Source organism: Coregonus clupeaformis, chromosome 37 (genome assembly GCF_020615455.1).
Source record: "Coregonus clupeaformis isolate EN_2021a chromosome 37, ASM2061545v1, whole genome shotgun sequence".
Taxonomy (NCBI): Eukaryota; Metazoa; Chordata; class Actinopteri; order Salmoniformes; family Salmonidae; genus Coregonus; species Coregonus clupeaformis.
The window spans coordinates 29,458,934-29,479,585 of NC_059228.1; the positions used below are offsets into that span (position 1 = coordinate 29,458,934).

The 20,652-nt window shown below is 41.8% G+C and overlaps 1 protein-coding gene across 1 annotated transcript in view; it reads right to left on the bottom strand.

Moving 5' to 3' along the window:
- Positions 1 to 2,937: 2,937 nt before the first annotated feature.
- The window catches only part of pla2g4f.1 (phospholipase A2, group IVF, tandem duplicate 1), a 33,788-nt gene continuing 16,073 nt past the window's right edge, over positions 2,938 to 20,652 (bottom strand). The window contains exons 7-20 of the mRNA XM_041867063.1: positions 19,121 to 19,175; positions 18,483 to 18,622; positions 18,284 to 18,388; positions 18,125 to 18,159; positions 15,065 to 15,203; positions 13,133 to 13,269; positions 11,533 to 11,755; positions 8,346 to 8,463; positions 7,910 to 8,047; positions 7,650 to 7,757; positions 6,320 to 6,499; positions 4,383 to 4,552; positions 3,999 to 4,185; positions 2,938 to 3,680 (exon numbers count right to left, since the gene is read on the bottom strand). Of these exons, the coding sequence (XP_041722997.1) occupies positions 3,439 to 3,680; positions 3,999 to 4,185; positions 4,383 to 4,552; positions 6,320 to 6,499; positions 7,650 to 7,757; positions 7,910 to 8,047; positions 8,346 to 8,463; positions 11,533 to 11,755; positions 13,133 to 13,269; positions 15,065 to 15,203; positions 18,125 to 18,159; positions 18,284 to 18,388; positions 18,483 to 18,622; positions 19,121 to 19,175 (1,977 nt within the window). The 3' untranslated portion in view covers positions 2,938 to 3,438. The remainder of the gene's footprint in view (positions 3,681 to 3,998; positions 4,186 to 4,382; positions 4,553 to 6,319; positions 6,500 to 7,649; positions 7,758 to 7,909; positions 8,048 to 8,345; positions 8,464 to 11,532; positions 11,756 to 13,132; positions 13,270 to 15,064; positions 15,204 to 18,124; positions 18,160 to 18,283; positions 18,389 to 18,482; positions 18,623 to 19,120; positions 19,176 to 20,652) is intronic.

Consider the following 20,652-nt stretch of genomic DNA (forward strand, 5'->3'; position numbering starts at 1 on the left):
GGTCCCGGGGATCGAACCCACTACCTTGGCGTTACAAGCGCCGTGCCACATCGTTGGACTTATATAGGTACCTCTCAAATAATCGCTTTGTGGTGTTTTTAGCCAATTCTTAATTGACACGAATCATTTTTTCAAACATTTTACCCGTTGAACCAAAAAAATTGACTGTCCTATTCCTTTTCCCCTGCAGTCATGATGGTTAAATATTCCTTTGTTCCCGTTAAAGCACTTTCGCGCTTAAAAAAACACTCCCTGTCTTCAGCCCCTCCTTTCGCTTTTTTTTTCATCTAATTTTATATGCATCTGCCCACTAACTTTTTTACTTCGAGATGCCCAATAAATTCATACCTCTTCTCCCAAATGGACCCATAAAACATATTTCTCCGATTCCTCCCTAACATATATATTTCATCTCCCGTTAATTCTCGGACTTGTTTAGAAGATGTCTTTCCCATCGTGGAACAATAAGAAATCCCTCCCCCCCTTTTTGTTTTTTAAATAATTCCCTCCCGAATTATTTTCGTAGGAGCTAATCTCTTAGTGCGCCTCTTGCTTTTGTAATTAACCCTTTAAAATTATTTAACCCCTAACCCAGAGTTTCTATTTAAAACTCCGGTTTCAGGAAAAGAGTAAGTTACCCAATTTTGTCCACACGACTTATTTTTTTTTCCTCCACCCCTGAAATAATGATCACGTCTCCGAGGGATTAAGTCTCACACACATACGACCTTATCATCCGTCAAACTTGTTTGCACAGATCTAGCAAATGCCCAGTCGCATATATGAACTCCCGACACAGCCCTATCATACGATGATAATTATTTCCCTGTTTATACTGAACATTGCAATTCGTACAATGACAATATTAACTTAGTTTACATTTGTGATTGCAATTCACTACCATGTCATTTCGGACTAGTTTTTTTTTTGTAATAGCTATTTACCTCTAGGATCAATTGCGGACCCTCCCTGTCGTAATAATTATTACCTTCTTTGGTAAATAAGTTCAACTCATTTTACCAAAACCCATGAATAAAAATTACTGACCTTTTCCTTGCAGTCTGGATTAAAATGCTTTTTCAAACTTGTTAACGTCTTTATCGTTCATAAAGAGTAATCACCGGCCTGTTTATTAACCTTAACGTGGAAGGCCAGGACAATTTTTCACGGATGTGATCACCCGGCCGTGCACGGATTTCGGTGTCTCTAGAACGATAAAGATGTATTAAGCTCCGCTTCGAAGGACCAATCTGTCATGTGAATTTCTATCTCTAATCCACCCTAAGCTTGAATCATTACCAGAGGTTGTAAGGCTCTGGTTTTAATCATCAATGATTCAAGGTCCACAACTCACAAGTCTTATCTGTATTTTTATTCATGGCGAGAGCTCTCCGGCCAAAGGCACAAACATACTGTTTTTATACCCCTTGACAAACAAAGACACTATGCTCCTCCCACCTTTCTTAAACAGTTCCCGCCTTCCCCCTTGAATGGTTAGTAACGCCCCTTCTGTTAGTGGGTTGACACTACATGATAATTCTAACATTTATACTGTGTTTGGGGTGAAATTCTTTAGTCATTATTCTTAAAATCCAAATTAATCTAACAGAGCTCCACCGAGCTTCACTATCCTCACAATAAACAATCACACACAAAGACAAGGAGGCAGAGGGAACACTTATACAGGTACTGATGAGGGGATATGAACCAGGTGTGTGTAATGAAAAAGACAAAACCAATGGAATGATGAAATGAGGAGCGGCAGCGGCTAGAAGGCCGGCGATGACGAACACCGAAGCCTGCCCGAACAAGGAGAGGAGGCAGTTTCGGAGGGAGTCGTGACAGCCATGTCACAAGCGTAGGCCATCATGTGTTCTCACATCACCAGAGAACAGAATTTTACCACCTGCACCACTTTGAAGGAATTAACCTCTATAAAGTTAGGTCAATAGCAAAAGCATTTGAAAATGCTGAAAGTAAGTTCATATACATTTTCCATCAAGTCTATAGTTGCATTATGATGAGTTATGAACGATTTCAATTCAATCCTTTAGATATAATGCTGGATGCTGGACCCAGTGCCATTAACACAATCTAATTCCCATATTATGAGTCTCAAGACAGAGCTCGGATCGTGAAGTTATTTCCAATAAGCCTGCTCTCTGTCTTTACCACCAAATGCATAATGTTTAGAAGTCTCATTTGCTCTGGGACAGATGCCAAGCTTTCTATCATTTTGAAAGACGCCTGTGTTAAAGAGCCACTTTGTAAACATTTATTTTTCCTGTGAGTGATTCTCTGGTGTGACATTAATTTGATAGTGTTTTGAAGCAACAGGAAAAAGTCTCTGCACACTTCCAGTCAGATGCAAATGTATTTCAATTATAGGTGAGCTTTCAGTCAGAGCATATCTCCACAAACAATAGTGGGACAGGTAAGGCCACAGTGTTTTGAAGTCAAATGCATCTTTATCTTGCAGGTGCCTAACTTCCTACTACTTGCAGGTTCCTACTTCTAATTGCTCATTCCAATGTCTAATAAAGGCACTTACATAATAAAAAATGCCTTGTAGGACTAAATTATATTTCATAATCTACATATAATATATCTAATTCCATTTAATATTAAGGTTCATAGACGCACTATTTTAGTAAGAGGCTCAGTCGAGACGGATTTAGGCTGGTAGCTAGTCAGCCAGTCACAATCAGTCCCCCAAAATGTAACTTTTTTAAAGATATAGTTTACAACAACCAAGACGCTAGAGAGATGAGCTGATACTGGCAATCAAAGTCTAGCTTTATAATTGCATATATCTAAATCAGAGGTGTACGCCTTGAGTATCTGAAAGCATTAATGTGTGTGTGCAATTAGCCAATCATTACTAACTTATGAAATAGCCATTCAAAGAGTTACTCTACAAACGAGGAATGCATTTACTCAAATCAACTAATAGATTTATTAGTCACGAATGAATTAACTTTCAAACAATAACAGTATACATTGAAGACATGGTACATAATAAAGCAGAGTCAATTACTTTCAAGAAATATGATTTAACATGGTTACATGTGTCTCCAGAATAACCTCTAAGAGAGAAAATACTATGTGTGTCTAAACACACAGGAGTTCTGTGCTAAAATGAAGTCAACAAGATACAATTAATAATATGAAACATACTGTAAGGTTCGTAAAGGTAAAATGTAAAAAAAAGACAGTCTAGAAAAACAACACACCGCGTCTATAGCCTACGGAGACTAGGAGCTTGGAAACAAGAACTCAAAGAAATAACAAAATGCATTCTCCTCTTTAAACCTTTAGAAACAGGGCTCAGGACGTCCCACCAAGAAATTGCAGTTAGAGTTGCTGCTCTAAATGGAATGAGTGTGATCTGATCTGTATGCATGTTGTTCTCTCTCTTCCTCCATGGAGGGGCCCCTGTCAATGATATGAGTGTTGCTCATGGTGGTCTGATTCTTCCACAGGCACCTTCCTTTCGAGGGCCTTCCCGAGAGCCTGGAGGATCTTCTCCTTGTTGTTCTGGATGTTGAATGAGGTAAGGTCTGTCAGTGCCCGGAAGTCCTTTGCTGTGTAGGTCAGATGTTTGGTGTGGTAGGGGGAGCTGCTTGAGCTAACGCCAACATCCCCTGCCTTCATCTCCTCCTCACCCTCACGTGCCACACCTTCAGAATGAGAACATAACAATACTGTCAGCCTTAAACATTAAACAAACAAACATCAAACTATAGTTTGACCTATAATATCAACAAAGTGCAATCCAATCCAGTCCAATACAATACAATACAAAGGTTTAGGCCAATGATCTTTGGCCCTGATCTCTAACGCACACAACATCGACAATTTTCTGTTGACAGAATATTGATTTGATTGACAGGCACAGGGCGAATGGCATATTGACAGCTTGAGCCATTAGCTAGCTACAGCAGCTCATTGACTACCTCTGCTTCTTTTACAATTATGATGATCTTAACAGTGCTTACCAGGGGCCTTGAACTTTTTGAATGAGATGTTGACTAAAGGGAAATGAAGGACTATGGGAGCCTTGGGGTTTTCCTCATCCTCGAAGACGTAGAGCTCTTTTAGGGGCTGTCCCTCCAGGCTGCTGAAGTCAATGCGGGGGAAGGGGATGCTGTGGTCTTTGCAGTAAACCTCAGTCCTCTTTAGGACCTGGTAGATAGATTAAAGAGATGTCAGTCAGACAATTCAAACACTGTGTATGGACATTACACAAGTCATATGCACCTTCTGGCCTAGTGTGTGTGCAAATCTGTGCGAAATGTGGATCTAGCAAATTAAGCAAACTGCTCTGTTAATCTTTTCACACAAGTTCACTCTTGTATTATTCATAAATTCAACCCATTTACATTGAATTTGTCCTTGCACCAAGAATAGTTGAGGGACATGATGACATCAACACCCCTCTCTGGTCTCAAGACAGGTGGACAGCCTGTGTTGATGGAGAACCCAGCGTCCGCCAGGTGGAGTGTGGAGTCAGCTGGAGTCAGTCTGTTGGGGAAGGCATCTGGATGCATATCTGCAGAAAGATTGGGAGAAAAACTTCACAAACATAATCTGAATCTACATACAGTGGGGGAAAAAAGTATTTAGTCAGCCACCAATTGTGCAAGTTCTCACACTTAAAAAGATGAGAGAGGCCTGTAATTTTCATCATAGGTACACGTCAACTATGACAGACAAATTGAGGGAAAAAAATCCTGAAAATCACATTGTAGGATTTTTTATGAATTTATTTGCAAATGATGGTGGAAAATAAGTATTTGGTTACCTACAAACAAGCAAGATTTCTGGCTTTCACAGACCTGTAACTTCTTCTTTAAGAGGCTCCTCTGTCCTCCACTCGTTACCTGTATTAATGGCACCTGTTTGAACTTGTTATCAGTATAAAAGACACCTGTCCACAACTTCAAACAGTCACACTCCAAACTCCACTATGGCCAAGACCAAAGAGCTGTCAAAGGACACCAGAAACAAAATTGTAGACCTGCACCAGGCTGGGAAGACTGAATCTGCAATAGGTAAGCAGCTTGGTTTGAAGAAATCAACTGTGGGAGCAATTATTAGGAAATGGAAGACATACAAGACCACTGATAATCTCCCTCGATCTGGGGCTCCACGCAAGTTCTCACCCCGTGGGGTCAAAATGATCACAAGAATGGTGAGCAAAAATCCCAGAACCACACGGGGGGACCTAGTGAATGACCTGCAGAGAGCTGGGACCAAAGTAACAAAACCTACCATCAGTAACACACTACGCCGCCAGGGACTCAAATCCTGCAGTGAAGACGTGTCCCCCTGCTTAAGCCAGTACATGTCCAGGCCCATCTGAAGTTTACTAGAGTGCATTTGGATGATCCAGAAGAGGATTGGGAGAATGTCATATGGTCAGATGAAACCAAAATATAACTTTTAGGTAAAAACTCAACTCGTCGTGTTTGGAGGACAAAGAATGCTGAGTTGCACCATACCTACTGTGAAGCATGGGGGTGGAAACATCATGCTTTGGGGCTGTTTTTCTGCAAAGGGATTAGGACGACTGATCCGTGTAAAGGAAAGAATGAATGGGGCCATGTATCGTGAGATTTTGAGTGAAAACCTCCTTCCATCAGCAAGGGCATTGAAGATGAAACGTGGCTGGGTCTTTCAGCATGACAATGATCCCAAACACACCGCCCGGGCAACGAAGGAGAGGCTTCGTAAGAAGCATTTCAAGGTCCTGGAGTGGCCTAGCCAGTATCCAGATCTCAACCCCATAGAAAATCTTTGGAGGGAGTTGAAAGTCCGTGTTGCCCAGCGACAGACCCAAAACATCACTGCTCTAGAGGAGATCTGCATGGAGGAATGGGCCAAAATACCAGCAACAGTGTGTGAAAACCTTGTGAAGACTTACAGAAAACGTTTGACCTGTGTCATTGCCAACAAAGGGTATATAACAAAGTATTGAGAAACTTTTGTTATTGACCAAATACTTATTTTCCACCATAATTTGCAAATAAATTCATTAAAAATCCTACTATGTGATTTTCTGCAATTCTTTTCGTCATTTTGTCTGTCATAGTTGACGTGTACCTATGATGAAAATTACAGGCCTCTCTCATCTTTTTAAGTGGGAGAACTTGCACAATTGGTGGCTGACTAAATACTTTTTTTCCCCACTGTACATGAATAATACAATGCATAAATAGACTGCTGGTGCCACACACACTGTATAACAGTGTTTGAGTAAATCCATGTTGAATTTGGTTTAAGAGCAATAGTTCGGGGGGGGGTTCATTCATGGTACCTTTCCACGATGTAAAGTTGCTGTTGACATTGTAGTTCCGGTGCAGGAAGAACCCACGCATGAAGTTGTAGATCTGACTGATGACTGGCCGGCTGGTAAAGAAGCTGGTCAGCGCTGAGGCAGTGTTAGTGACAGGCTTGAAATGGTAGGTGTCCAGGGTGATTGGTTCATTGTCAATTTCTTTAGAGGAAGAAGTTGAGTGGTGACAAACAACTAAAATATTGGCACACAGACTTTATTGTGAGTTTGGCTGTAGAGCAGTATACATCGGCTACAACAGTGAAATAAATAACTGAGACACTTAACATAGAGCTCCAGTCAGTTTTAGAATGGGTAACTAGCAATAGGCTGGTGCTAAATATCACAAAAACTAAAATAATCATTTTTTGGACAAATCACTCGCTCAACGATATACCTCGTTTAGATCTATTATTGAATAATGTGACTATTGAGCAAATTGAGGAGACTAAACTGCTGGGTGTAACCCTAAATAGCATGGTCAAAACAGACTCAATGGTTGCTAAAATGGGAAGAGGTCTGTCCATGATAGGGCGTTGCTCTGCCTTCTTGACATCTCAGTCGACCAGACAGGTCCTACAGGCCCTAGTTTTTATCTCACCTGGATTACTGCCCAGCTGTGTTGTCATGAGCGGCAAAGAAGGACATAGGTAAATTGCAGTTGGTCCAGAACAAAGCAGCACGTATCGCACTTAGATGTACACAGAGGGAAAGTGTCAGTAACATGCATGTCAGTCTCTCCTGGCTCAAAGTTGAGGAGAGATTGACTGCATCACTATTGGTCTTTGTGCGAGGTGTTGATGTGTTGAAGGTACCGAACTGTTCAAGCAGTTGGCCCACAGTTCGGACTCTCATCGTTACAACACAAGACATGCAACCAGAGGTCTCTTCATAGTCCCCAGATCCAGAACAGAGGCTGGGAAATGCACAGTATTAAATAAAGCCATGACTACATAGAACTCTCTGCCACACCAGGTAACTCACACTAGCAATAATACCAGTTTAAAAAAACAGATACAAGAACACCTTACTGCACAAAGGGGACTGTGAAGAGACACAGACATTTTATATATCTTGTATTGTAATTTGCACTGTACTATGTATTAGACCTAGATATTGTGTGTATGTACTGATATGTAGGCTGTGTGACATTTTAAATGTAGGTATTTCAGTCCTTGACTAATAATGTTCTGTACTATGTATTATGTCATGTGGACCCCAGGAAGAGTAGCTGATACTTATGCAGCGGTTAATGGGGATCCTAATAAATACCAAATACCAAATACCAAATATACATGTATGAGTTAGAGACCTATTTTGTTGACATCTTCCCCCAGCCATGGGCTCCAGGATGGTTGACATCCAGTTGCAAAGCCCCAAAGCTGGGTCAGGTTAAGAGAGAAGACACTGCTCCAAAGACCTGTGAACACATAGGCAAAGGTGCCCACACTGTAGAAAGTATTGCATTTACATTGAAATCCATAGATCATTAGGGGCAGGTATATTGTGACACATCTCTGTCTCTCTCACTCTCTGAAACGCATGCACACACACAAATAAGTGGTCTCTCACCAAGCAGATAGGCGATACGTATCTCTGGATGTTTCTTGACCAGGTGACCAAGGTAGAATTCACTCCCAAAGTCCTCCGCATGGACATAGGCCCCATACTTTGGGATGCCCACCTCATATGGTGTGAACTCACACCACTCTAAAAGGATAAGAATAGGAAGATAAATAAATAGTTCAGTTATTATTAAATGTATAGGTCATTTATACTCCAACTGCTATTTTAAATTGGCTGTATGACATTTTATCTATGTGTCGCCTCCCACTACAAAAACGTTTTTAGTATTATTATTTATTATATCAGCTGGATACATAAGGATATGTACATAACATAAGTTAACACCATCAAAATGCTGTTACAATATCCCTTGTTTCAACATGTGGACCATTTGGGTTGCATTAAAATACATATCAAACATAAGTTGCTAGAACAGCTTTACCAAACTCTGTTGTGGCGCCTTTCACTCCGTCCTTCAGGTTGACAGCAGTACATATGGGTAAAGGGTTCTGGCCCTCTGATACTGCCTTCTGCTGGTCAGACAGGGTACTGGTGTTCTTCTACAAACCCCACAGGAGAAATCAATGATTTATACAGTATATACACTACGTGACTAATGGGGGGCGCTGTGTTGAAGCCACCGTGCCTCCATCTTGGCACTCCCCCAACATTGTAAAACATATTTTGGAAGCTATAGAAATGCATTTATTAATGTCTACATTCGTTTTTGCCACTTTTATTCTATTTAATAAAAAGGGTTTTTTGGATCCTAGATGCTGGTTGGTTGATAGCAGGGAGTTATAGCATCACAATCCCTGCATTCCATGGGTAGTGACAGCCAGGCTGAAGTGGCTGACTAGAGCACAGAGCAAGGCTTGCTGTGACATCAGAGAGACCCTCTGATAAACACTCCCAGACCCACAGTGTGGAGAGAGAGACTTGACTGAGAAAGCAGGTTGCCAGCCAACCCTGCTCCAGTCTTTGTGATTTGGTGGCTCATTTCTTTAGCGGGCTTAACAAATAATCATGCCAGTCACGCTTTATTTTGACAGGATTGATTTACCCCCTTCACCCATGTTTCTGGATCTGCTCGATCCTATAGTCATATTGTGTTCCGTGCCTACCAGCAATCATCCTGCTATTTGATTAGACTCCTTTAATCAGAATAAGCTCTGGTAAGCTCTAGCAATCAGAATAAGCTGAAGACAGAGGTTGGTTCTTGGCTGTTAAATCAAATCAAATCAAATTTTATTGGCCACATGCGCCGACTACAACAGGTGCAGACATTACAGTGAAATGCTTACTTACAGCCCTTAACCAACAGTGCATTTATTTTTAACAAAAAAGTAAAAATAAAACAACAACAAAAAAAGTGTTGAGAAAAAAAGAGCAGAAGTAAAATAAAATAACAGTAGGGAGGCTATATATACAGGGGGGTACCGGTGCAGAGTCAATGTGCGGGGGCACCGGCTAGTTGAGGTAGTTGAAGTAATATGTACATGTGGGTAGAGCTAAAGTGACTATGCATAAATAATTAACAGAGTAGCAGCAGCGTAAAAGGATGGGGTGGGGGGGGGCAGTGCAAATAGTCCGGGTAGCCATGATTAGCTGTTCAGGAGTCTTATGGCTTGGGGGTAGAAGCTGTTGAGAAGTCTTTTGGACCTAGACTTGGCACTCCGGTACCGCTTGCCGTGCAGTAGCAGAGAGAACAGTCTATGACTAGGGTGGCTGGAGTCTTTGACAATTTTGAGGGCCTTCCTCTGACACCGCCTGGTATAGAGGTCCTGGATGGCAGGAAGCTTGGCCCCAGTGATGTACTGGGCCGTACGCACTACCCTCTGTAGTGCCTTGCGGTCGGAGGCCAAGCAGTTGCCATACCAGGCGGTGATGCAACCAGTCAGGATGCTCTCGATGGTGCAGCTGAGGATCTGAGGACCCATGCCAAATCTTTTCAGTCTCCTGAGAGGGAATAGGCTTTGTCGTGCCCTCTTCACGACTGTCTTGGTGTGTTTGGACCATGATAGTTCGTTGGTGATGTGGACACCAAGGAACTTGAAGCTCTCAACCTGTTCCACTACAGCCCCGTCGATGAGAATGGGGGCGTGCTCAGTCCTCTTTTTTTTCCTGTAGTCCACAATCATCTCCTTTGTCTTGGTCACGTTGAGGGAGAGGTTGTTATCCTGGCACCACACGGCCAGGTCTCTGACCTCCTCCCTATAGGCTGTCTCATCGTTGTCTGTGATCAGGCCTACCACTGTTGTGTCGTCGGCAAACTTAATGATGGTGTTGGAGTCGTGCCTGGCCATGCAGTCATGGGTGAACAGGGAGTACAGGAGGGGGACTGAGCACGCACCCCTGAGGGGCCCCCGTGTTGAGGATCAGTGTGGCAGATGTGTTGTTACCTACCCTTACCACCTGGGGGCGGCCCGTCAGGAAGTCCAGGATCCAGTTGCAGAGGGAGGTGTTTAGTCCCAGGATCCTTAGCTTAGTGATGAGCTTTGAGGGCACTATGGTGTTGAATGCTGAGCTGTAGTCAATGAATAGCATTCTCACGTAGGTGTTCCTCTTGTCCAGGTGGGAAAGGGCGGTGTGGAGTGCAATAGAGATTGCATCATCTGTGGATCTGTTGGGGCGGTATGCAAATTGGAGTGGGTCTAGGGTTTCCGGGATAATGCTGTTGATGTGAGCCATGACCAGCCTTTCAAAGCACTTCATGGCTACAGACGTCAGTGCTACGGGTCGGTAGTCATTTAAACAGGTTATCTTAGAGTCCTTGGGCACGGGGACTATGGTGGTCTGCTTGAAACATGTTGGTATTACAGACTCAGTCAGGGACATGTTGAAAATGTCAGTGAAGACACTTGCCAGTTGGTCAGCACATGCTCGGAGTACACGTCCTGGTAATCCGTCTGGCCCTGCGGCCTTGTGAATGTTGACCTGCTTAAAAGTCTTACTCACATCGGCTACGGAGAGCGTGATCACATAGTCATCCGGAACAGCTGGTGCTCTCATGCATGCTTCAGTGTTGCTTGCCTCGAAGCGAGCATAGAAGTGGTTTAGCTCGTCTGGAAGTCTTGTGTCACTGGGCAGCTCGCGGCTGTGCTTCCCTTTGTAGTCTGTAATAGTTTTCAAGCCCTGCCACATCCGACGAGCGTCAGAGCCAGTGTAGTACGATTCAATCTTAGTCCTGTTAGGGTTCTCACCAATGATTTATATATAAACTAGATGACTTACAGGGGGCGCTGTGTTGACGCCCCTGCGCCTCCATCTTGGCACTCCACCACGTTGTAAAAAAGTATTTTGGAAGCTATATAAATGCATACAAATGCATTTATTAATGTCTACATTTGTTTTTACCACGTTTATTCTATTACAGACACCTTAATGCATACTTATAAATTATATTATCCAAAATTCGCAAAACATACATTATGTAAAGCATCATAACTCAGTGTGAAAGACATAATAGACCCTAATTGTGTCTGTAGAGAAAACATCCTATAGTTTCAATGGAATAAAAGGCACTATGAATACAGGCGACAAAACCATTTCTGCGGAACTCCTTCCTATTGCAGTGTGATTAGTACAGTGTGTATTGTAAAGTATGAGTGTACAGTAGGCTGCTGTACCTTCCCATGCAGGCAGTGCTCAACGACCAGACCCCACATGTCTATGAGTGACACCATATGTCCCTCCTTCTCTTTCTCTGCCATCTGGTGTCTGTAGTACTGCAGCTTCTCAGGGGTGAAGGCACTGAGGAAACTCTTGGTGATCTCCCCCTCCAAAGCCGAGATGGACTCATCCATATCACGCTGTGACCAATCTGCTTCCTGATACAGGGCGGCTAAGGCCCTGTTGAACAGGAATGTGTTATGATGTCACATAAGCAGGGGTCTCAGTAGTATACAGTTGAAGTCGGAAGTTTACATACACCTTAGCCAAATACATTTAAACTCAGTTTTTCACAATTCCTGACTTTTAATCCTAATAAAAATTCCCTGTGTTAGGTCAGTTAGGATCACCACTTTATTTTAAGAATGTGAAATGTCAGAATAATAGTAGAGAGAATTATTTATTTAAGCTTGTATTTCTTTCATCACATTCCCAGTGGGTCAGAAGTTTACATACACTTAATTAGTATTTGGTAGAATTGCCTTTAAATTGTTTAACTTGGGTCAAATGTTTCGGGTAGCCTTCCACAAGCTTCCCACTATGAGTTGGGTGAATTTTGGCCCATTCCTCCTGACAGAGCTGGTGTAACTGAGTCAGGTTTGTAGGCCTCCTAGCTTGCACACGGTTTTTCAGTTCTGCCCTCAAATGTTCTACAGGATTGTGGTCAGGGCTTTGTGATGGCCACTCCAACACCTTGACGTTGTTGTCCTTACACCTTGACGTTGTTGTTCTGGGATTGATTTGCACTTTTCGCACCAAAGTACGTTAATCTCTAGGAGACAGAATGCATCTCCTTCCTGAGCGGTATGACGGCTGTGTGGTCCCATGGTGTTTATACTTGCGTACTATTGTTTGTACAGATGAACGTGGTACCTTCAGGCATTTGGAAATTGCTCCCAAGAATGAACCAGACTTGTGGAGGTCTACAATAATTTTTCTGAGGTCTTGGCTGATTTCTTTAGATTTTCCCATGATGTCAAGCAAAGAGGCACTGAGTTTGAAGGTAGGCCTTGAAATACATCCACAGGTACACCTCCATTTGACTCAAATTATGTCAATTAGCCTAACAGAAGCTTCTAAAGCCATGACATCATTTTCTGGAATTTTCCAAGCTGTTTAAAGGCACAGTCAACTTAGTGTATGTAAACTTCTGACCCACTGGAATTGTGATACAGTGAATTATAAATGAAATAATCTGTCTGTAAACAATTGTTGGACAAATGACTTGTGTCATGCACAAAGTAGATGTCCTAACCGACTTGCCAAAACTATAGTTTGTTAACAAGAAATTTGTGGAGTGGTTGAAAAAACGAGTTTTAATGACTCCAACCAAAGTGTATGTAAACTTCCGACTTCAACTGTAAACTTAAGTAAGTGAAGACAGGCTAAAGTACTGTTGGGATTACATAGTAAAAAGACCTGTGAGCCAAAACTGTCTGAGCTCATAAGGAAATTCAAAGTGACAAAATGTTGTTTATATGTTAGTTTTTGTTTACACCCATTCAGTTTATAGGATACTGCAGATTTAATTGCAATGGAGAGAAATGCCATGCTCACCATGTGGAGCCTGACACACCAGTGATGTAGCTCACAGCGTCCAGTAGTCCCAGTCTCTGCAGCCCCTTCAGACTGCCATACAGGCCGGTCATTGCTCTGGTCCCTCCCCCTGAGCTAACCACAGCTATAACAGGCACCTGGGGGAAGAAAGACAAACAACATCTCTGGTTGGATCTTCCATCTGTCAGTCAACCCGTTTTAACACATTCTGTTGAGACTTGTTTCGTAATGACAGTGGATGACATCTACAGTCGTGGTCAAATGTTTTGAGAATGACACAAGTATTGGTCTTCACAAAGTTCGCTGCTTCAGTGTTATGAGATATTTTTGTCAGATGTTACTATGGTATACTGAAGTATAATTACAAGTATTCCATGAGTGTCAAAGGCTTTTATTGACAATTACATTAAGTTTATGCAAAGAGTCAATATTTGCAGTGTTGACCCTTTTTTTTCAAGACCTCTGCAATCCGCCCTGGCATGCTATCAATTAACTTCTGGGCCACATCCTGACTGATGGGTTTGTCAGAATTTGTGCGTTTTTGTTTGTCCACGTGCCTCTTGAGCATCGACCACAAGTTCTCAATGGGATTAAGGTCTAGGGAGTTTCCTGGCCATGGACCCAAAATGTTGATGTTTTGTTCCCCGAGCCACTTAGTTATCACTTTTTCCTTATGGCAAGGTGCTCCATCATGCTGGAAAAGGCATTGGTCGTCACCAAACTGTTCTTGGATGGTTGGAAGAAGTTGCGCTCGGAGAATGTGTTGGTACCATTCTTTATTCATGGCTGTGTTCTTAGGCAAAATTATGAGTGAGCCCACTCCCTTGGCTGAGAAGCAACCCCACACATGAATGGTCTCAGGATGCTTTACTGTTGGCATGACACAGGACTGATGGTAGCGCTCACCTTGTCTTCTCCAGACAAGCTTTTTTCCGGATGCCCCAAACAATCGGAAAGGGGATTCATCAGAGAAAATTACTTTACCCCAGTCCTCAGCAGTCCAATCCCTGTACCTTTTGCAGAATATCAGTCTGTCCCTGATGTTTTTCCTGGAGAGAAGTGGCTTCTTTGCTGCCCTTCTTGACACCAGACCATCCTCCAAAAGTCTTCGCCTCACCTGCCTGCTGCCATTCCTGAGCAAGCTCTGCACTGGTGGTGCCCCGATCCCGCAGCTGAATCAACTTTAAGAGACGGTCTTGGTGCTTGCTGGACTTTCTTGGGCGCCCTGACGCCTTCTTCACAACAATTGAACCTCTCTCCTTGAAGTTCTTGATGATCCGATAAATGGTTGATTTAGGTGCAATCTTACTAGCAGCAATATCCTTGCCTGTGAAGCCCTGTTTGTGCAAAGCAATGATGACGGCACGTGTTTCCTTGCAGGTAACCATGGTTAACAGAGGAAGAACAATGATTTCAAGCACCACCCTCCTTTTAAAGCTTCCAGTCTGTTATTCTAACTCACTCAGCATGACAGAGTGATCTCCAGCCTTGTCCTCGTCAACACTCTCACCTGTGTTAACGAGAGAATCACTGACATGATGGCAGCTGGTCCTTTTGTGGCAGGGCTGAAATGCAGTGGAAATGTTTTTTGGGGATTAAGTTCATTTTCATGGCAAAGAGGGACTTTGCAATTAATTGCAATTCATCTGATCACTCTTCATGACATTCTGGAGTATATGCAAATTGCCATCATCAAAACTGAGGCAGCAGACTTTGTGAAAATTAGTATTTGTGTCATTCTCAAAACTTTTGACCACGACTGTACACACCACAGTAGAAATTAACACTTTCCCCACAACAATGAGACTGAAAAAATACAAACATATTTGGTCAGCATCAATATTCAGTCTCCATTAGTGTTGAAATTATGGATGATAAGCAGCAATTAGTGCAGAGTGTGTAAATTAGTGCATAAAAACCATCACCTAGTACCTTTTTAGGGTCAGGGGGAGAGCTGAGGCCCAACTCCTTTTGTAAGGCCTGACCCACTAGCACCTTTCTCTTCTTCAGGAATTCTTTTTCCTCTGGAGGGACGTCAAAATCAAGACGCACCTCAAATTCAATGTCTGGGCTGTGGATTTACAGGGGCCATACAATACACCCACGCACACACACACACACACACACATACACACACACACACACACACGCACACGCACACACACACACATCTAACACATTAATAACAACTAAATATGCCATGTGTTTGCATACTTCTGAATGAAATGAAGAGTATATTTCCAAAACGATATATCTACCAATTTTTCACATTTGTGTTTTTTCATCAGAAATGATTGCTTATGGGTACCTTCATGTGTGTGTAAAATATTCTGTTCTCAGATATTTTATTCATAGATTTTAGATGTGTATGAACATTTAGTTTTTTTGCAAAACGCTACACGTACATGCATTGTTTAGCTGGAATGGAAGGTTTGCATCCTGTATATTTATTTGACTGTGATATGTGGTTATCTCACCTAGCTATCTTAATGTCAATGCACTTACTGTAAGTCGCTCTGGATAAGAAAATCTGCTAAATGACTAAAATGTAAAAGTTTTACATACAGATCTCATATTACTGTATGAAATTATTATTATACATATATATACAGTTGAAGTCGGAAGTTTACATACACCTTAGCGAAATACATTTAAACTCAGTTTTTCACAATTCCTGACATTTAATCCTAGTAAAAATTCCCTGTCTTAGGTCAGTTAGGATCACCACTTTATTTTAAGAATGTGAAATGTCAGAATAATAGTATAGAGAATGATTTATTTCAGCTTTTATTTCTTTCATCACATTCCCAGTGGGTCAGAAGTTTACATACACTCAATTAGTATTTGGTAGCATTGCCTTTAAATTGTTTAACTTGGGTCAAACGTTTCGGGTAGCCTTCCACAAGCTTCCCACAATAAGTTGGGTGAATTTTGGCCCATTCCTCCTGACAGAGCTGGTGTAACTGAGTCAGGTTTGTAGGCCTCCTTGCTTGCACACGCTTTTTCAGTTCTGCCCATAAATGTTCTATAGGATTGCGGTCAGGGCTTTGTGATGGCCACTCCAATACCTTGACTTTGTTGTCCTTAAGCATTGTGCCACAACTTTGGAAGTATGCTTGGGGTCATTGTCCATTTAGAAGACCCATTTGCGACCAAACTTTAACTTCCTGACTGATGTCTTGAGATGTTGCTTCCATATATCCACATCATTTTCCTTCCTCATGATGCCATCTATTTTGTGAAGTGCACCAGTCCCTCCTGCAGCAAAGCACCACCACAGCATGATGCTGCCACCCCCGTGCTTCACGGTTGGGATGGTGTTCTTCGACTTGCAAGCGTCCCCCTTTTTCCTCCAAACATAACGATGGTCATTATGGCCAAACAGTTCTATTTATGTTTCATCAGACCAGAGGACATTTCTCCAAAAAGTACGATCTTTGTCCCCATGTGCAGTTGCAAACCGTAGTCTGGCTTTTTTATGGCGGTTTTGGAGCAGTGGCTTCTTCCTTGCTGAGCGGCCTTTCAGGTTATGTTGATATAGGACTCGTTTTTACTGTGGGAACATATACTTTTGTACCTGTTTCCTCCAGCATCCTCACAAGGTCCTTTGCTGTTGTTCTGGGATTGATTTGCACTTTTCGCACCAAAGTACGTTCATCTCTAGGAGACAGAACACGTCTCCTTCCTGAGCGGTATGACGGCTGTGTGGTCCCATGGTGTTTATACTTGCGCAATATTGTTTGTACAGATGAACGTGGTACCTTCAGGTGTTTGGAAATTGCTCCCAAGGATGAACCAGACTTGGGGAGGTCTACAATTTTCTTTTTAAGGTCTTGGCTGATTTCTTTAGATTTTCTCATGATGTCAAGCAAAGAGGCACTGAGTTTGAAGGTAGGCCTTGAAATACATCCACAGGTACACCTCCAATGGACTCAAATTATGTCAATTAGCCTATCAGAAGCTTCTAAAGCCATGACATCATTTTCTGGAATTTTCCAAGCTGTTTAAAGGCACAGTCAACTTAGTGTATGTAAACTTCTGACCCACTGGAATTGTGATACAGTGAATTATAAGTGAAATAATGTGTCTGTAAACAATTGTTGGAGAAATTACTTGTGTCATGCACAAAGTAGATGTCCTAACCGACTTGCCAAAACTATAGTTTGTTAACAAGAAATTTGTGGTATGTAAACTTCTGACTTCAACTGTGTGTGTATATATATATATATATATATATAGTGGCGTACAGCAGGTCAGCCACCAGGGGGAGACTTGTCGAGGCCTGGTAACAGATGGAGGATACATCACGAGGCGGTGGCTCCATCTGCTGGACGTGCCAGGTCTCGACGGGCTCCCCGGACAGAATTAATTGTGGCTGATTGGGAGCTGGTGAGAATTAAGGGCGGATTTCTCACCAGCTGTGCAAGGCCCATAAAGCTGCCAGAAGGGCAGCACATGGGCGAAGTAAGGTAACTTCCGTGTAGTTGGAGACGGTATCCTGGAGAGGATCTCATGGAGGAGACCTACATTTTCTTTTGATTATTTTATTAATAAACACCCTTGAAACCGAGCTACTCATACTCTGTCCATGTCTGATCTGTGTAAACGTCTTGACCCAAACCCCTTGATCTGCCACAATATATACATTTTTTATAAAAAATGTAGTTATTTGTTACATTTGACTGTGTAAAACCTAGCTGTACTACTTATTTCTCTGAAAGTGAGGCGGATATATAGTGTTTGACAAAAAAACATGATTATTTGTCTCTCTGAAATGAAACCATCAAGTGAAAGATTTTAAACAAATACATGCTTGTCATTGAACAATGCCATGCCGTGATTAGATAGTGAAAAAACACACCCAATCTCTTTCATAATTTCTTTAAACAATAAAAGCTAATTTAACATTTCTGAAAATTGATATATTTAGCGTTTTGGAATGAATTTCTTCAAATACTGATAGTTTGTTTCGTAAAAAGGAAAGCACTTTACCAGTCCTCTGCTCTCAAATGTAGATCCACCATGTCCTGTGAAGGGGTAGTGTCCATGTAAATCATATGGGCTTTATAAACACTGTTCATCAATAATCTTTCCTTGGCACTTTATGCACACACTAGAAGGGTGCAAAGACTAAAATTAGGTCTACTGTACCTCTCCCACAGGTAAAGATACTTTGAAATCATTACTGGCTGGAAGGTGCAGGAGTGGAACAGCAGATAAGCCAGTGACATTTGGATCTACCTCACCCAATTTACCCTGGGGATACAAAAAATGGGATTGTGGAATTAAAAAACATAATATGGAACTCATATGGAAGATATTGGTAAAGTAAAGGATCCGTTAACCGTACCATCACGCAAAGCTCTGTCTCCAGGTCTCTGTTGATGTAGTAGCGCAGGGTTTTGGTCAGGTTGGACGTTTTCTCAGGAGCAAGAATCTTATGCTCTTCTGGAAAGGCCCCACACAGTTTCAGGACCACATTCTGCTCCACTAGAACAATAACAACATATATGTGGTTGCTCAGTTCAGTGCTCTATGAATATACTGTGTAGACCAGTCTGATTCTGCTCACACTGACACAGACAAACAGATAGACAGACAAACAGACAGAGAAACATACAATACATACATTGGGATGTATTTAGAGAATAAGTGGCCCCTTATGATCACTCTACTAGACAGGACTAGACAGAGGGGAGCAACTGGTTAAGGAAGAATGCAAATAGTAGTAAAGGAGTGGACATCCCCCAGGCATGTCCTCACACTAAACAGACAAAACTAGTTCAAACCAGAAACTGATGACTCATGACGACTCATGACGACATTGCAAGCAATTTTGCACCAGGGGTAGTGTTTAGACTGATAGAACTTTCTTCTTTAATTTTGCAAACATTTTATGGGTCAAGTAAAGGTCAAACTATGTTCAACAGGCACCTGGAGAAATAAGCAGACCTGATACAGTAGATAATAATTTTGAATGCTACTCACTGGCAGTGGTCATCAGCTTTTCTACATTCACATCCACAGTAGAGAATGGGGAGGCCTAGGACAAAGTATACTACAATAATCATCTTATAGAATAGCCTTCTGTTCATGGGTGTGAATTATTTGCCTTAATTCTGTACAGCATTACATTTTTTTAACGTTCTACACAAACTACTCTGTAATGTCAAAGTGGAAGAAAAATTCCAAATTTTTAAAAATATTTATGAAAAATAAAACACTAATATATCTTGATTAGATAAGTATTCAAGTCCCTGAGTCAATACATGTTATAATCACCTTTGGTAGCGATTACAGCTGTGAGTCTTTTGGGGTAAGTCTCTAAGTGCTCTGCGCACCTGGATTGTACAATATTGCCCATTATTCTTTTTTAAACTCTTCAAGCTCTGTCAAGATGGTTGTGATCATTGCTAGACAGCCATTTTCAAGTCTTGCCTGTTACAGGAGGGGGTCGCAGTTCCGGAGCGACCCACTAGGTGTCATCCAACCTCCTCACTCACAGTCTGGACTAATCATGATCCTATTGGTGTCACCTGTGTCTACCTGTTCACCTGTGTATTTATGCACTCACTTCCCTGTGTTCCCTTGCTCAGTTTTCTCTGCTAGTTTCACTATGCCAAGTGGTCAGCTCTATTCAGTTTATTTTTATCCCCCCCCAAAAAAACTCCCTAGTTCTTGCCGATGACAAGCGTATCCATAACATGAAGCAGCCACCACCATGCTTGAAAATATGAAGAGTGGTACTTAATGATGTGTTGTGATGTGTTTGCCCCAAACATAATGCTTTGTATTCAGGACAAAAAGTTAATTTCTTTGCCACATTTTTTGCATTATTACTTTAGTGCCTTATTGCAAACAGGATGTAGGTTTTGGAATATTTGTATTCTGTACACTGTATTCTTTTCACTCTGTCATTTAGGTTAGTATTGTGGAGTAACTACAATGTTGTTGATCCATCCTCAGTTTTCTCCTATCACAGCCATTAAACTCTGGAACTGTTTTAAAATCACCATTGTCCTCATGATGAAATTCCTGAGCGGTTTCCTTCCTCTCTGGCAACTGAGTTAGGAAGGACGCCTGTATATTTGTAGTGACTGGGTGTATTGATACACCATCCAAAGCATAATTAATAACTTCACCATGCTCAAACGAATATTCAGTGTCTGTTTTTTTAAATGTTTTACCCATCTACCAATAGGTGCCCTTCTTTGCGACGCTTTGGAAAACCTCCCTGGTCTTTGTGGTTGAATCTGCACTTGAAATTCACTACTTGACTGAAGGACCTTAAAGATAATTGCATGTGTGGGGTAATCATTCAATAATCATGTTAACTACTATTATTGCACATAGAGTGAGTCCATGCAACTTATTATGTGACTTGTTAAGCACATTTTTACTCCTGAACTTATTTAGGCTTGCCATAACAAAGGGGTTGAATACTTAATGACTTAAGACATTTCAGCTTTATATTTTGTATTAATTTGTCAAAATTGTCGGGAATTGTGGGGTATTGTGTG